The sequence below is a fragment of the Engystomops pustulosus genome, chromosome 1, assembly GCF_040894005.1.
Source record: "Engystomops pustulosus chromosome 1, aEngPut4.maternal, whole genome shotgun sequence".
NCBI classification, from domain to species: domain Eukaryota; kingdom Metazoa; phylum Chordata; class Amphibia; order Anura; family Leptodactylidae; genus Engystomops; species Engystomops pustulosus.
Genome location: NC_092411.1, coordinates 251,825,785 through 251,842,914, shown reverse-complemented (window position 1 = coordinate 251,842,914; position 17,130 = coordinate 251,825,785). Strand labels below are relative to the sequence as shown.

General features: G+C 41.9%; 1 protein-coding gene across 1 annotated transcript; it reads right to left on the bottom strand.

Moving 5' to 3' along the window:
• Positions 1-1,172: 1,172 nt before the first annotated feature.
• SGCB (sarcoglycan beta) lies at positions 1,173-16,812 on the bottom strand. The gene is made up of 6 exons (XM_072124467.1): positions 16,735-16,812; positions 13,585-13,791; positions 9,143-9,328; positions 5,994-6,185; positions 4,246-4,377; positions 1,173-3,388 (listed from the first exon to the last, which is right to left on the bottom strand). Exons 1-6 carry the CDS (start codon positions 16,750-16,752, stop codon positions 3,188-3,190), a joined length of 936 nt encoding a protein of 311 aa, XP_071980568.1. The 5' UTR covers positions 16,753-16,812; the 3' UTR covers positions 1,173-3,187.
• Between the last annotated feature and the right edge of the window lie 318 nt (positions 16,813-17,130).

Sequence of the window (17,130 nt, the reverse complement as noted above, 5' to 3'; positions counted from 1 at the left end):
TCTACAAGCCGTACATAGGTGAAAAGTATGATTCAGCTTTTAATTGTGACGTGAAATTACTTACACGTAGTGTATTATCAAAGAGTAAAACCTGGAGGTCAAAGTTTGGTAAAGATAAGAAGCCAAGTTGGCCAATATTACCGTAGATTGCATTTTTGCAACAGGATATATAATGTTAATATATTTCTAACTTTTGGCAATCAATCCATGGAGTAGTAGACCGCAGTTGGAAATAAAGGTGACAATACAAAGTCAATATATACATAATGATATTAACAATATTGATGGTACCAGCTGACAATCTGCTATTTACATATGAGACTTTCAATAGACTTTTGGAACTAAAGGTGAATTTCGGAACTCCCATAGACACGAATGGAGAGAGCCTGCATGTGAGTCTCTCCATTCAAGTCTATGGGAACGGCAAAAAAAAATGTTGAGCTTATACCCTTGGCCGGGATGTTGGTCAGCGGACCCCTATTCTTGATAGGCTTCCAAAGCTGGGACAAATTTTGACAAATCATGTGACCATGTCACTTAGGAATATATCTTAGGTGGGACTACCTGTCAATGTTCTCATTAGTCTCCATAGGATAGAGATACTTGAACACCTCTGAGGAAGCAAACACAATCTATTGTAAACTAGCGGGAGCCATCCAGCACAGGCAGTGTTAGTTCTGTCCATACTGTGTTAGAAAGGAAAACAGTGCATATGTAGACAAAGCCTAAAATTCTATTTTTTATATTTTTTTTTTTTTTGGGGGGGGGGGGGGATTTTAAACACATTCAAGTTCATCTGGTATATTCTATATTTCCCGTATCTTTATTAGGAATATAATACGCATTGTAACTCAAGCTAAAGTAGTACATTCCTAGCATTCTTTAGTGATAAGCAGAGGTGTAGGTATCCCTAAATCTACTGTCACAAGTATTGATAAGCTGTGACCGGCTGTAGCCAATGGTTTACCGCTGAGCTACTTATTAACCATGATACCGATGCTATTTACAACATTTTCAATCCTGCAAGTGAGTCATACGTGTTACATTTTATCTTCTGCTTGAACATTTTGTGTGGGGTTAATGGGGGTCATGCAGGCTACCCCCATTTATAATGCACATATGTATAGTATGGTCTAGCTGGAATTAACAAAACACACAGGGCCACATTGGTGTAGATTTAGGTAAACGTCTCATTTTTATTTTTCCGCTGTAATTTTTCTTTTTCAGCAATTCATCAAAAATAAAACAAACCAAACATACCACAAATAAATAGTTCAACAAAAGCAGCACACTCTCATATAATACTGGATTGGCTTATTAGTGCACAATGTATAAAGTGTTAAATATTAGTGTTTTCAGGTCAAATACGAGACTGGTAGTGACAGGTGGTGCCACACCAGAGGGGGGTAACTACAACCTCTTTTCATACCTCACTTGGAGCCAATAGTCAAGGGAGGGTAAATCCCTGGTTAAAATATACTGATATATTATTGTTAACATATACTATGGATACAGCCACACTTATATGGAAGTTATGATCTACTCTATACTGACTAGAATAGAAGAAAATGGGGAACATTTACTAAGGGTCCTGCGCCAGTTAGTGCAAACTGCTTGCACATGTATGTAAGAAGTATCTGCGGCACATTTGTGTCACACGCGACCCTTTTGTGGCGTGTCTGCCCTAGGCATCATGCCAATTAGGGGACACTCTAGTGCACAGTTGTACCATGCACCACATATAACATGAAAAGTCAGACAGAATTGTGTTACACTTCCAATGTTAAAGGTGCACCAAAAAAAGAAAAAAAGTGGTGCAATATCTACAGAAAACATTTAGGGGTCATTTGCCCAAAAGTAACCAAAACAGTTTATTCTTGGATGATATTTATTGGCACCCCTTTTGTTTTATTGCAGTATAGTGTAAGGGTGATGCCACACTTGGCGTATTAGGTCCGTTTTTAAAACGCATCCGTTTTTGACCGTTTTTAAGTCAAAAGTCACACAACTCTGACAAGAGGGGCAGGAGAATAAAGCTTGTGATATACATGGGCACATCTACTAACAACAACCTTCTATTGGTTTTCTTATAAAAGAATTCTCATGATAGATAAGTTTCCACTCTTGTACCCAAGAACAGGGGTCCGCACCGGCCTCATATGACTGGACTGGTGGTGAGCATGCACAAGTCCTATGGTAGTGGATGGAGGACTGGCTGAGCGTCTGCACCAGCACCACGACACATGGGGCACTTGTGCTCCCACATTCTCATAATCAGTGGGGGTCATCAAAAATATATCCCCTATAGACAGGAAATAAGGGACAAGATGCAAAAAAAAATCTCTTATAAGACGTCTCCAACTTTCCACTTTGTTTTCTTGACTAACAAGAGGATAAAAGTGTGTCCAGCCCTCCTGCCCCTTATAAAAATGCTTTAGAAAGTAGTAAAAAGTTGTCTCAATAAAATTCCCCCAATAAATATTTTTTTTAGCATTTAGAACTGAAGACTCCTGGAGTTTGCTGTGAAGTTTCCAAATCATGAAGAAGACGGTTAAAGGGGTTTTTCCCACAAAAGAAAATCCGCTAGTGGTGTCAACACAATAAAGATCATTTTAACCCTTTACTTTACAATTTTACTCAGTGTTATTGCTGTTTTAGCTGATATCACTCCCTAGGCTGGTCATTGCAAAATCCCAGGGTATTGGCAGGGCCTCTCTAAGCAGGCACATTATGACCCATCACTTATCTCCTTGTAGCTTGTAGTTTGCAGCCTCTCTCTCTGCTCACCATGTGCTGACAGGATGTAATCAGTGAGTGTCTCTGAGCTCCATGGAGGGGGCATGGCTACTTCCACACAGCAGAGAGACAGAAATCTCATCTGCACGATCTCACAAAAAAATCTAAGATGGCTGCCATCCGACCCTAAGTCAGAAGTCAGTAGGACTGACAGGTTGGACTTGTATCTGTGAAATGCTGCATTTTTGTTAATAACAGTGAATTAGAGAATGTGTTATTTTGTTATCCTGAGTACATATAAGAAACTTGTCTTTGTGGGAATACTCCTTTAACACTGTGAAAACAGGCTGCAATACATAGGACGGTATCCTAGAGAGATCACACGCAAAACAAATACTGAATGAAACATAATACTGCATGAATTGCTGGCTTGGTTGCCCCCTCTCTCGCTCTAAAATGTGGCTCCACAAGGGTTTACTGAAGTTTGGCACCCCATATTACGGCTCTCCACCAGTACTCTGAATAGAGTCCCATCTGCACACATGCACAGCTTGTATCGCTCCGTCCCGTCATCGTACATCAGCTCTCCTGTAGAGGTAGGTAACCTGGAAGGAGTGACCACCACGCTGCCATTCAGAACTATGCTGTTTTCCTAGAGAGAAACACATCACAGTCTTTTAGTTTCCAGTTTTAAAATTGAATCTGTATCAGTAGAACATTTTAGGAAAATATCACAATTCGTTCACAATTGTTTATAGACCACCCCGTACACAGACTGATGTGTATGAAGACCCCACATCTCATCTGCCTCCCCAACTGTCTTCAGGATTGGGAAAGATGGAACTCAACTGCTCGATCCTTCTGATCTTTGGAGATAATCCACGACCAGATCTGTCCCAGGTTCTCCATACATTGAAAAGCTGTTGTTTGGTTTTTTGAGACCATTGTCATCTGTGAATCTTTATGATGGTGTCCGGAGAGAACAAATGTTTGGCCTAAAGCTAAATCCTGTTGCCCAAGAGTGAGCTTAGTCTGACAAACACACTCTGTGCACTTGGACCAAATTTAGAAATCACTGAAATGAAATCAGCCTAATTATTTTTGCGTTTTGAAATGCAATACAACAGCTGCGGAGAGGAGATTTGCCTAATTACCTTGTGTTAACATTTGCGCTTACCAAACACAATGTTAACATAATGCCTTTACATTGTGTTTACAAACGCAAATGCACGCTTTAACATCATGTTAACATTATGTTTATAAAACGCAAAGTTAACAGCAATGTCATTAGGCATCTCCTCTCCTCAGCTGCTGTTTCGAAATGCAAAGTAAACGCCATGTGTGAACGCCTCTAGGACACCTTCTGTTGTTGAACACATATACCATGATCCTTCTGTATTTCTCTTGATGCAAACAAAATGAAATAAACCCAAAGTCCACATGGATATAAGCAGAAGGGGAGCAATTTCATGAAATCAATAAAACTACTTAACATTTACATCTACTTACTGCTTTCAGTACAATATTTCCACCAGTACGAAAATCTATAGTCTTTCCCATTATAAAGACTCCTTCATTCCCACGTACAGTGATCTGACCATCCACATTTATTTTAAGATCACTGCTTGCGCTGCTGGTGATCTGGAAAATTAAGAGATGAGCAATTACAATAGATTTGTCATACAATACACAGAGCCTTTACATTAAAGGGAACCTGTCACCAGGAGACCCATTTCTAGCACTCCCCCAGTCCCCACAGAGCATAGTACATACACTGCCAAAGTGTTTTTTGTATTAAAAATTGGTTTTACAGAAAAAAGATATGTTATATTGTACCTTTCATTAGTATGTGCTGTGTGACTAGGCAGTCGTCACCTGGGAGGGGCTGGAAAGGAGCAGTTCCTCCCCACCCTTGGGGAACAGCTTCTCCATGTGACCTTTTCAAATATATGAAAACACCCATCACTGGGCTTAGCGACGCCCCTGCTCCTCTACAGCCAATCCCGAGTGTTGGGAGTTATTCATATATTTGAAAAGGTCACATGTTTCCCAAGGGTGGGGGGGAACTGCTCCTTTCCAGCCCCTCCCAGTGGGCAACTGCCTAGTCACACAGCAGATGCTAATGAAAGGTACAATATAACATATATTTTGTTCTGTAAAACCAATTTTTTATACAAAAACACTTTGGCAGTGTATGTACTATGCTCTGTGGGGACTGGGGGAGTGCTAAAATGGCTCTCCTGGTGACAGGTTCCCTTTAAAGTAATTTACATTGATTATCATCTTACAATGCCACGTGCCGTTCTTGCAGCTAGAATGTTGAAAGCAGTACAGTACATGATACAGTCACTACAGAATCATTTTGTAGTGAATTATTGGCAAAATGTGTTAATTTGAATGGCGACATCAGAACCATGGCTGTCCGCATCCCAGTCACACTGTGTATTGGCAATATAAAACAACCCATGCTCAGCACTTACACGCTACTGGACCATGGGGAAATGGAAGAAGGTCTGTAGAATCACAAAATCTGTTAGACCTAGCTGACATCTCCATCAGGTCTTAAGATTTTTGCCTCAGTTTTTGCGCGCCAAAACCAGGAGTAGTCGAAGACATGGAACAGATACAAGTCTTTCCAGTGGCTATACAGAAAGACTTGCACCTGTCCTGTATTCTTAAGACCTAATGGAGATGTCCGCTAGGCTTACATAATGTGGATGCATGTCCACTGCTTACCTGGATAAGAGGATGCATAATGTGAATTGGGCACCTGCCGCAGATAGTATTAAGTTTGCTCAATATCTTGCTGGGAAACATTGGGTCCTTCCATCCATGTGGATGTTATTGTGACATATACCAACTACCTAATTACCACTGCAGACAATATTCCAACTGAGTTTTCTAAGTAAAACTTTTATGCCATAAAAATTAGTCTTGTGCTACAGGTGAGACCTGAGTACAAAGAACTGCAAGCAGATAAAAGGCAGGGATCGGCTCAACTGAAGTCATAAATAATAATATAAACAAATAATAAATATATGAATTATAAAATTCCACGTGGCAGTGAAATACTTGCTGGTTCTTGCAGAATCTGCAGCTAACTCCTAACAATTCAATATGACAATGTCTGAACTTCTGCTACAAAAAATACAATTTTTGATGTCATGACTATAAACATCATAGCGGTTCTTTATCCTAAGAGTCACTATATAAATTAAATGCAAAGAAATGTTAAAAAATTTTAAAAACTGAATTACCCTTTCTGTAGACGCTCTCTTGACATTCAACGTTTTTACTCCTTTTGGCAAATGGAATTCGTGTTTCTCATAGTCTGTGCTGAACAAAGTCTTCTGAGTGCGCGGGTCAATGAACTCCATGCCAATATCACTGGTAATGGAGGTCTTGTTCTTATCCACTTTCAATACTGTCGAACCTTGTTGAAGAATCACCTGAAAATGTGAGACCAATAACCCATAAAGTACTTTTCAAGGAGAACGTCACAATGAAAACTATCACTATGCACTGACTGAATAATTTCATACATTCTCAGCATCCAGCATTATAGAAGGCGACATCAATGTCCATAAATGATGCCAAAAGATAAACCTGAAGGCACATTTATCAGAATCTAACATGAAGATGGTGGTAACATGACATTAAAATAATTCTTCTAAATGGCCCAAAACTGTAAAAAAATACAAAAAATCCTTTTCAGTCTCCCACCTCATGTTTGTGTCAGGACTGATCACACAGTATTATGTACAATAAGTCTCCCTGCAAACAAGCAAAGTTTTGGTCTGCATGCTTTCAGTGGCTTGTACACGTCCTCATGTATTTCTATGGACACATACACACAGCTGTGTGTGAGCTGACTGCATGATACTGGGCAGGTCTTATTCCTGACGGTGTTCATGGGTTAGGCAATCTTTGTTATTGTCCTCAGCGCAAATCACACACCCCCATGACACGCAGGCTGCAAATAACGGACCTAGTAACACTTAGGTCACTAGAACTAGCACGTTGTAACATTTAGGGCTCATGCACGCTAATGTGCATGAATGCTGCTCATCCTTCCTCTCTCCATAGAGAATAGAGCCACACGGTCGTTCTTATGGCCAAGGATAGAGCACGCTCTATCTTTTTTGCAGCCACAGTACGGTGTGGTGAACACATGGTGTGCTCACCGTACTAAGCCCGGCACCATAGACAACTATGGGGGGCGGATATACATCCCCCATACGTTAGTGTGCATGGACCCTTACAAAGACTTTTGTTACTTAGGGGAAATGTTGAACAACATCTTGATAATGTATCAATGGTATCAATGAAAACATCATCTCATCCCACAAAACATGACACTGTACACGGGTCTGTACAGGATATGGTGACCTATCGATGCCTATATAAATTTAGTATCTCTGTGACCAAAAACATAACAAAAACGTGTCATTTGGAGCTCACACTGCAAGCCGCAAAAACAGTTTCCCATAAGAAAATGGTGCAAATGCAGTAAATTTCACGACACTTGGATTTTTTTTCAAGATTCCCAGTGCAGGGCATGGAATATGTCCTGACACTAGAGAGTACAATTTGTTTAAACCCTTAAGGACGCAGGGTTTTTCGGCTCATTTCTCGCTCTCCAACTTCAAAAATACATAACTTTTTCATTTTTATGTGTACAGACCTGTGTGAGGGCTTATTTTGTGCGTAACAAATTTTACTTTCCTGTAATGTTATTTATTTTAACATGCCGTGTACTGCGAAGCTGAAAAAAAATTCCAAATGTGGAAAAATTGAAAAAAAACCGCACGTGCGTCATGTTCTTGTGGGCTCAGTTTTTACGACTTTCACTCTTCGCTCCAAATAACACGCCTACTTTATTCTTTGGTTCGGTGCGATCGCGGTGATACCAAATTTATACAGGTTTTATTGTGTTTTAATACATTTTCAAAAATTAAACGAATGTGTACAAAAAAGAAAAAAAAATTTTTGCCATCTTCTGACGCTAATAACTTTTTCATACTTTGGCGCACGGAAATGTGTGAGGTGTCATTTTTTGCGAAATGAGGCGACGTTTTCATTGCTACCATTTTGAGGTCTGTGCGACATTTTGATCATTTATTATTTCATTTTTTATGTTATGTAAAAAGGTGTAAAAGTCGCATTTCGGACATTTGGGCGCCATTTCCCGCCTCGGAGGTCACCGCCGCCCGTAACCGTTTTTATATTTTGATAGATCGGGCATTTTGGGACGCGGCGATACCTAATATGTTTGTGATTTTTACTGTTTATTATGTTTTATATCCGGTGATTTGAACTTTTAATATTTTATTAATTTTTTTTATTTTTTAAACTTTTTTTTTTCACTATTTTTTAGACCATCTAGGGTACATTAACCCTAGATGGTCAGATCGCTCCTACCATATACTGCAATACTACAGTATTGCAATAAATGTTATTTTTGCAGGTCATACATTACAATGAGCCACTGGCTCATTGTAACGAACCTGCATAAGCCATGTAGCCTCGTGTCAAAAGAAGACCCGAGGCTACCACGGTAACCGATCGCCGCCCCCCGATGACGTTCGGGGGCGCGGCGATCGGCAAAAAGATGGCGGCGCCCGCGCACCGCCATCTTTTAAACGGCGCCGGCGACTTTGCCGGCGGCGTTCAGAGGGTGCTTGCACCGATCGCGGTTATTAGCGGTGGGGGTTTTGTGCAAAATGCAAAAACCCCCACCTTTGTATGAAAAGGACTCAGCCCGTGAGCCCTCTTCATACATCCCTTATACCTCTGCGCCGTGGAGCTACGGCACAGAGCGTTAAGGGGTTAATGAAAAACAAGCCTCATACAGCAATGTACACAACATTTTTTTTTTAAGTTATAGATTTTTGAAGATGGGGAGTAAAAATGGAAAAACAAAAAAGGGCCAGTTATTAAGGAGTTATATAATGTCAATGTCCCCGTCCTGTCTGCTGGGTGACATGAAATGACATTTCATTACATTTTTACATCTCTTATTCTAGATCATGTAAGTGCTATCTGCAGATTTTCCTGCAAATTTCAACCCCTTTCAATGCGATAGTGAAAATCTAGCACAAAATCTGGATGTGATACCTGTACACTTTGCCACAGATTCTCTATCGATAGTGAAATCCCTGATGGATATTTGTTAATGGGACATGAGTAAAGTCCATAATGAAGTAGTACCTTATATACAATTATTAACCCCAATGAGCTTGCAGATGCCATAAAGACACTGAAATGTTCTTGTTCGTAACATCAAGTGCATGTAACTATTTGTATCCACTTAACAATCACATGTAAAAGGGGGACAATACATGTTTAGTACATCCTCAGTAATGAGTGGATAAATAATAAGATACTAATATACAATGTAACTTACCGGCTGATTGTTTCCAGTGATCACCAGATCTTCGTTGCGTCGTCCTCCTACGGTGCTCTTGTATAATGGATGTATTACCCCCATGTCAGACACTTGCTTAAACCGGAGTAACCCGTTGTCATGAAATTCCAAGCTTTCACAGCCGCTAGGACCAATACGGATGACAACCCATATAACCAACGTGATCTAAAAAAACACAAATGAACATCTTATTTTGTAAGATCTGAATAAGAACATTAATTCTTCGGATGAATACAGTGACACAGTTCATTTAGATCCATATGATTGTTGTACAGGTAGCAACCACGTGTATGAGCCTCACATTTATTACCGCAATTAAAATCAACAAATTGGCTTGGACTCTGTTCCAAGGATCCACAGCAGATTCCATAGTGCTAGAAGGAAAATCAGTTATTTACGGCAAAATATTTCCATCATAATACACTGAGGTGGAACTGTTCATCATAATAATAATAATTCCTTTATTTATGTAGTACACACAAATCACACAGCACTCCATGGAGCTTGGCAAATCAGTCCCCAATGGGGCACACAATCTAATCAACCTACCAGTATGTTTTGGAGTGTGGGAGGAAACCAGAGGACCTGGAGGAAACCCATGCAAACACAGAGAGAACATACAAACACTTTGCAGATGTTGACCCTGGGAATTGAACCCAGGTTCCCAGCCCTGCAAGGCCGTAATGCTAACCACTAAGTCACTGTGCTGCCCTAATGATGGAACTGATTTTGATGGGAACTTCTTGTTCAATGGGACCACCCAACTGTCCCATGATAGAAGATGTGGGGAGAGGGGGAATAAGAATCAAGCCAATTGTATGTTCTGTTTTTCTTGAAGGGGGAAGGGGGGGGGAGCATTGGTCACCATATGTGCCGAGCAGCAATTTCCAGCCATCTCCCACTGAGCACATGTACTTCTTGCCAAGTAGAAAAGCTAACTAATGCGTATGGCCAGCTTTTCCCCATATGGTCACAGCAATCGTTACTGTTGTGCTGTTTGGTAAATATATTGGTTGTGTAATGAAAAGTTATACAATTTTACAATATACTTTCTGTATCATCTACTAAGGGCCTTTCACATGAGAGTTTTTCACATGCATGTGCAGCGCATGTTTCTGATGTGCAGGACTTGTATTCAATGTTCCTTTCAACACGCGTGAACTCTCATCTTGCTCTACTTTCACATGTGACGCCTATAAGATATGTCCTACACAAGTCTATGGGACTTTATCACTGATCTGGTCACCAGTTTTTTTTAACCTGCATGTAAAAACTCATCAAAAACACACACGAAAAACTGACACAATTAACACAATCTGACCGAGAACCGATTTAAATCTGATGGAAATTGACTGTTTTTCACTGACCAAAATCTAATGAAACTCTGCGTGAAGGAGGCTTCACTGATTTTTAGATCTCTGCTTGCTGTCATTTAACAGGAAGCTTCATTGTTTACTTCCTGTAGATAAATCCTGACCATGGTCATCTAATGTCACACAGGTGCATGGCTCGTTACAGTAATAAAAGCCGCGTGATATAACAAGCCGAAAAGAGATACAAAAACCGCCCTAGGGCGGCACAAAGGAGCCCATATCCTGACAATAAGGAGTGGCGATTTAAAACTTAACTTTTATTTATGAGCTAAAGTATATAATATAGGGTATGAATAGATACTTGGTGCTCAAAACAGAATTCGTGATTAAAAGCACAAGTGTCCTAGAAGAGGTGGCCTTAGGGTATAGGATCGTAGATCTGTGTATATAGTTACATCGGAGTGGGCTGGACTTGGGTAGTGGTAGCTAGTATGGCAGATATACAAACCTGAACGCTATGGGTTATTATCATTTAAACCCAAGCGTTGATTCCTGTAGTATGGGATCGGTGAGATCCCAGACTTATACAGGAATCTATTACGGTATCCACAGCCCACAAGACCCTAAGTCTATCCAGCCTACAAAACCAAGGTACCACCCCTAGATAGGACCACTGCAATTTAAAATAAGAAAAGAAATTAGCCCCCCGACATGTTTCGCCAGTGACCTGGCTTCATCAGGGGTCGGGCTAATACTAATCGGCGGCGCTGTCTCGCCGGGTATATAAAGATCTTAACCCCTCCCCTCTGAGGGTATTTGACCTATGGGTGAAGCGGTTGCTCGCCGCCACCTACTTTTCTAACGTGATTGATGTGTAACAGAGGTGGGTGGAGCCGAAATCCGTGCCAATGGAGCGGGGCCAGGGGTGGTGCTACCTCAGACAGCTGGCGATGACACTCACCAATCCCTGCGAGCGAGTGTGCGCATGACAAGTTCGGCAGTGTTGATTCAGCAGTGGAGACGACTGCGCATGCCCAGGTACTCTGCCTCCGGAGTACGGCCGGCGGAGAGATGCTGTCAGCAATAGAGCTGACTGCGCACGCTCAGGTACTCTGTCCACAAACGCCACGGTGGAGATCAGGCAAAATGCACCCATCCGCTAGGTTAGGTAAGTATACTTCTGAGCATTTCCCATATGATATCCTAGGTCAGTAGAATGGTGCATAGAGGGGGAGGGGTATATGGGTATAGAATTCTTGGTTGGCACACCAAGTAATGAATATCCATCATTTAAGAAGTGATGAGGTATACAATACTACTTCTAATAAAGACAAAAAAAAAAAAAAAAAAAATATTATTGTGAAAAAGATGAAAAAGATAAAGATGCACGTAAGTGGCCCCTTAGAGAAATGCTGCGAAGGTAAAGCCTTCATTCAGGCCCGATGGGCTCAGGGATTTAAGTCGGTGGATCCATCTGGCTTCCAACTGTAGAAGCTTATGGTCGATGTTTCCCTGTCGGGGTCCCGATCGGACCTGATCTATGGCCCAGAAACGCAGGACATTGGCATCTCCTTCATGATGCAGTCTCACATGTCTGGAGATCGGGGTATCCTTCCCTGTCGTGATGGAGCTGATGTGACTAGACATTCTCCTGCAGAGCTGTTGGATCGTCTTGCCCACATACCATCGTGGGCAGGTACATTGTGCCACGTATATCACAGCTGTGCTTTTACAATTTAGATGGTATTTAATCGTGTAGGTAAAACCATCTACTGGGTTAGTGTATGTTTTCGTTTTTAGCATCAACGGGCAAAACGAGCAGGACCCGCAGGGATATGAACCTTGTACAGCGCTCCTTGGTCTCTGGGCTGATTCAGATGATTCTCTAAAGTGACTGTGTACTAAAAGATTGCGTAGATTTGGGCCTCTCCGATAGGTGATAGTGGGTTTTGCTGTTAGTTTTTCTGCTAGGTCGGGGTCAGCCGTGAGTATTGGCCAATAGCGAAACATGATATAACAAGCCGTGCACCTGTGTGATATTACATGACCATGGTCAGGATTTATCTACAGGAAGCAAACAATGAAGCTTCCTGTTGAATGACAGCAAGCAGAGATCTGGAAATCGGCGAAGCTGTAACAATATCAATTATTTGCTCCTTTAACTGGTTTCTGCATAAGGAATGGCCCAGCAGGGAGATCTTTCCTTGACGGGCAGTTTAACCCCTTAATTGCTGTGATCAATCCCCCCCCCCCCCACACACACACACAATTGATATTGTCACGTCCGTAGAAACCTTGGGCAAGCAGATATTACATTATTATATCTGTATTGTAAAAAAATATGTAATAGTGAGATGTAAAGAGTTTAACATTGAAGTTACGCTCCACCTACATCCTCCCATGTGATTGACATAATGCACTGTGCTTCAGTGATGTCTTGGGTTGCAGGAATATCAATTACAGTGAAGTGGAGTCCATGCAGTGGGAGCTTGACTTCAGTGCAAAATTCTCGGCCTCCTTGATTTATACCACGAATTTAACACATCTCACTTCAAAGCTGATTTTCTGGATGATGCCACCACACGAGAATATGAAAGAACATGATCTGAAAGGTGTTAGCTGCATGACAACATAACTAGTAGTGGTTTATTAGGTCAATATCTGCTGACAGGTTTCCTTTAAGTAGTAAAACATAAGAAAACCTGTACATGTTTGTTGTCTCCTTAATCATACTAACATACAGAATACCTTTATCATGTTTATTATACTCTACAGTGAATTGTGTAATTGTGTTTAATTAAAAAACTAGTGGCAAAACTGTTGTTTAAATCTGTTCCGCTGCATGAAAGAGTTAATAAATTAGAATAATTTTTACCATAAAACTTAACCCAGCGGCAAATCCAAATCTTACCCCAAAAAACAAGCCCTCACATGCCCATGTCACATAAAAATAAACAAGTTATGTCCTTTGGAATTGGAGCAGGCAAAAATGTAAAAGATGGTCTGTGTACTGAAGGCCATTTTAGGCCGTATCCTGTTAAGCTCTGGGCTTCACTTACCAGAAGTGACCATAAACACTACTGCCCATCTCCAATGCTCTATACTTACAATCAGGTTGATGACAGCCAATATAAACAGGAGGACAATGACACAAATGGCCAGATTGCCCTTCCTGCCTCTTAGGCCGGTCTTGTGTAAGCGATCTTCATCGATGGGAATGTATCCGGCTTTGAAGTTGCTGTTGTGCTCTTTATTCACGTTTCTGCGTTCCACTGCCTTCTCCCGCATCGACTTCTTGACTGGTCCATTGGAGCTCTAGGGCAACAGATAAAAAATGACATGATATCCATAGTCTATATTTGTGAAATCTTTCATCTTTAAAGACCTCATTCATTCAGCAGTTCATGGTAACAGGCCTCATGCAGAAGAACGTATGGGGGCCGGTGATATGGCCACACATCTTCCCATAGATGTCTATAGCGACCGGTCGTGGTGCGGGGAGTACAGGGGCTCATTTACTAAGGGTCGTGCGCTGCACTTTCGTCAGATTTTGCACCTTTCTCGGGGATTGCACGGCTTGGACAGGTATTTAACAGGGGTCTCCACAGGGATTGTATCGCACGCAATCGTTTTTTGGTGCAGCTGCGCTGCCTCCCATGCGGCACGAATCGGGGGCGGGCCGTCGGACAATCCAACTGATTCGGACTGAGCGTGGGAAATGTTTCTGACATTTGGGTGCTTATTTCCATTACTGGGTTAAACGACAGGAATAACTGTCTTTATATTTTGACAGATTGGACATTTTGGGACACAGCGATACCTAACCTGTCTTATAGAAGTGAATGGAGCTCCAATCGGGCATGTGCACCAGCACTTCACTTGTCAGTTTCCTTTGACCCCAGAAGGAAGTTTTCCAAAAAATTCTTTACACGGTCACTAGGGGATGAGTATTGCCAGTACCACAGCCCCTTTAAAGGATAGGAGATGCCATTCTGATTATTCTCACTTATGAAAGGAGCAAAACATTGAGCATGCATCCTGCTGCTCCATTCACTGTGGGAGTACCAGAAGTTGCTGAGCACAGCGCCAGGCCATCTCCATCACTCACATAAACATTAAATAGGAGTAGCAGAGATACCGGAGCACAGTCCTCAGGGATTTCTCACACTCACAGTGAATAGAGCAGCAGTAGGCACGCTCAATGTTTCACTGCATTTAGGGAGACCAGTTCTTCTGGTAGGTGGGGGTTTAAACATTATACAGTGGATGGGGGATAACAGGTAGGTCCAACCCCTTTAAGCTCCTGGTTACATACTCACTGCCTGCAGCCCTGCCCTTATCAGCCACCATCAGAGCAGAGACTGTAACTTGACTCTGACCTCAGCAACCATGGTAATAATGCAGTACACAGTGGTCCTGGGCATTGCTCTCCACAGAGATTTAACTTCACAAATCCTTTGTATGAAAAAGCCAAAGCTAAACAGGACAGCACATACCTGGCTTATCAGTCACTAAAACCCCTTACTTACACTTTTTCCTGTAGTTTTTTTCTTTTCATGGCAAATCCATGAAAAAAAATCATAACCAAACTACCTTTTTTCAGCTAAAAGTGGGTAATTTATCATGCCTCGCACACCCGAAAATTAGTATTAGTACAATGCAAAAAATAAATTCACTAATTTTGGCATATGAAATGCAAATTGTGACTTTAGTGCAATTTTGCCCCTGTCCAACACAGAGCTACTTCAAAGGGCTTGAACGGCTAGACGGAGATATCAGACGTGATGTTGCCATTGTCAGCTCTCTGCTCCGGCTGGAATGCCCCTAGCTCCACTGAAAAATTACTTTGAAGCCACGTTCATATTTTAAGTTTACATTGCATAAACATTATGTTTAAGTCGCTTTTGTTAACATACTGTAAACGTGATTGTATTGTGCTCTGACCAGTACATGGGTGTTTCCCTGCGCAGGTAGCTTAAAGGTGTGTTCACACGTTGCGCTTTGTTTGCGTTAATGTATCATAACAGTTGAGAAAAGGAGATTTGCCAAATTACATTGCACTTACAAAATGCATGTGTAAATGCAATGTTTATGCGTGCGTTAACATAGCATTAAAGGGAAGCTGTCATCAGAAAATTACCTAATAAACCACTACCTGTAAGTTGTGAAGCAGCTTAATCTAAACTATCCAAATATAGGACATCTCCAAAATTTTTCCGTGCAGCCACCCAGTTTGGTGTACACCTCCTAAGGCAGTGAAGGAGAACTTTTTAGAGACCAAGTGCCCAAACTACCAAAACCCACTTATTTATCACAAAGTGCCAACACGGCTATTTAAGCAGTAACTTATTGCTGTCAGCTCTGTCACAGCTTTCAATCGTATCAGCATCCTGAGGACACAATACAATAGCTTGAGAAGAAGAATCACAGGGGCTTGGAGAAGAAGCTGCAATGATAGTGCAGCACTTCCTGGACTGTCTGGCAAATTCTGTGCTGGGTGTCACAGCCTAAGTGCCAAAAGAGAGGGCTCTGAGTGCCACCACTGGCACCCGTGCCATAGTTTTGCCACCACTGTTCTAGGGGGCCCTGATCTGACTGCAAATTGTGCGAACGTATCACAATGTCCCATACGGTTTTGTGCATGAGGCCTGAGTGAGTGTCAGAGATACCTCAGCACTGTACACGGCAATAATTTAGAACGGAGCAGCAGAAAGCATGTTCATCCTACCGCTCCATCCATTAGTGAGAACGGGACCCCTTTCTCCAAACTTCTGTACCATTTCCTAACTTGGTACAACTTTATTAAGTGTATGGCCCGTGTACATCTCTTATTCCACAGACATCACTTCTATATTGTGGATGATATGGCGTGGCGCTTGAGTGACCCAGACTTGGGGTTATGGGGTCCTACATGGGACTGATGACTGGTATAAGGACTCTAGAGATAAGGGGTGCCCTATACCCGGCAGCCGCTTATCCCACTAGTGATTATGAGCATGCAGAAGCTGAGACTACAATACAGAGGGAGTACTGGTGAGGAAGAAGCCTGATACTAGTTGTATTATAATAAGAGAAGTTATACTGATGTCTATTGCAGCACAGCAATGCGCCCCCCGCCTGATGATACATTCCTATACACACCACAATGCCCGCCATTATACACATACAAGACTTTATGCTTTGTAGTTATTTATTTCAGCTCTTGTTTCCCCCATCCCCAGCACAATCACAGCCGCATGCAGTCAGCTCCGCACCGACCTGCTCGGCAGCCGCCATCTTCCCTCCGCCCTGATCCTGACAGCAGGACTACACAGAGGCTGCGCGGACTGTACCACCTGAAAACCGGGGGGTAGTCATTTCTCTGCGGATTTATAATATACACGATATGTTACTTGCAGTATAACGGAAGCAAAGCCATAAACTAAAAATAAAATCGTTTTAACATTAGGTGGTCAATTAAAAATGATCTTTGTTATTTCTACGACCCGCACCCCTCTCGTTCAGCAGTGATTTGTGCCTGTGGTCCATAGGAATGTAGTGGTGGGAGAAGCTATGGACGGGGCTCTGGACTATTTTGGTCCTTGTTGGGGATGGATTCTGTATAAATAGCGTTATGTGGAGACCAGTTGTCTCACAAGTTATAGGCAGCACATA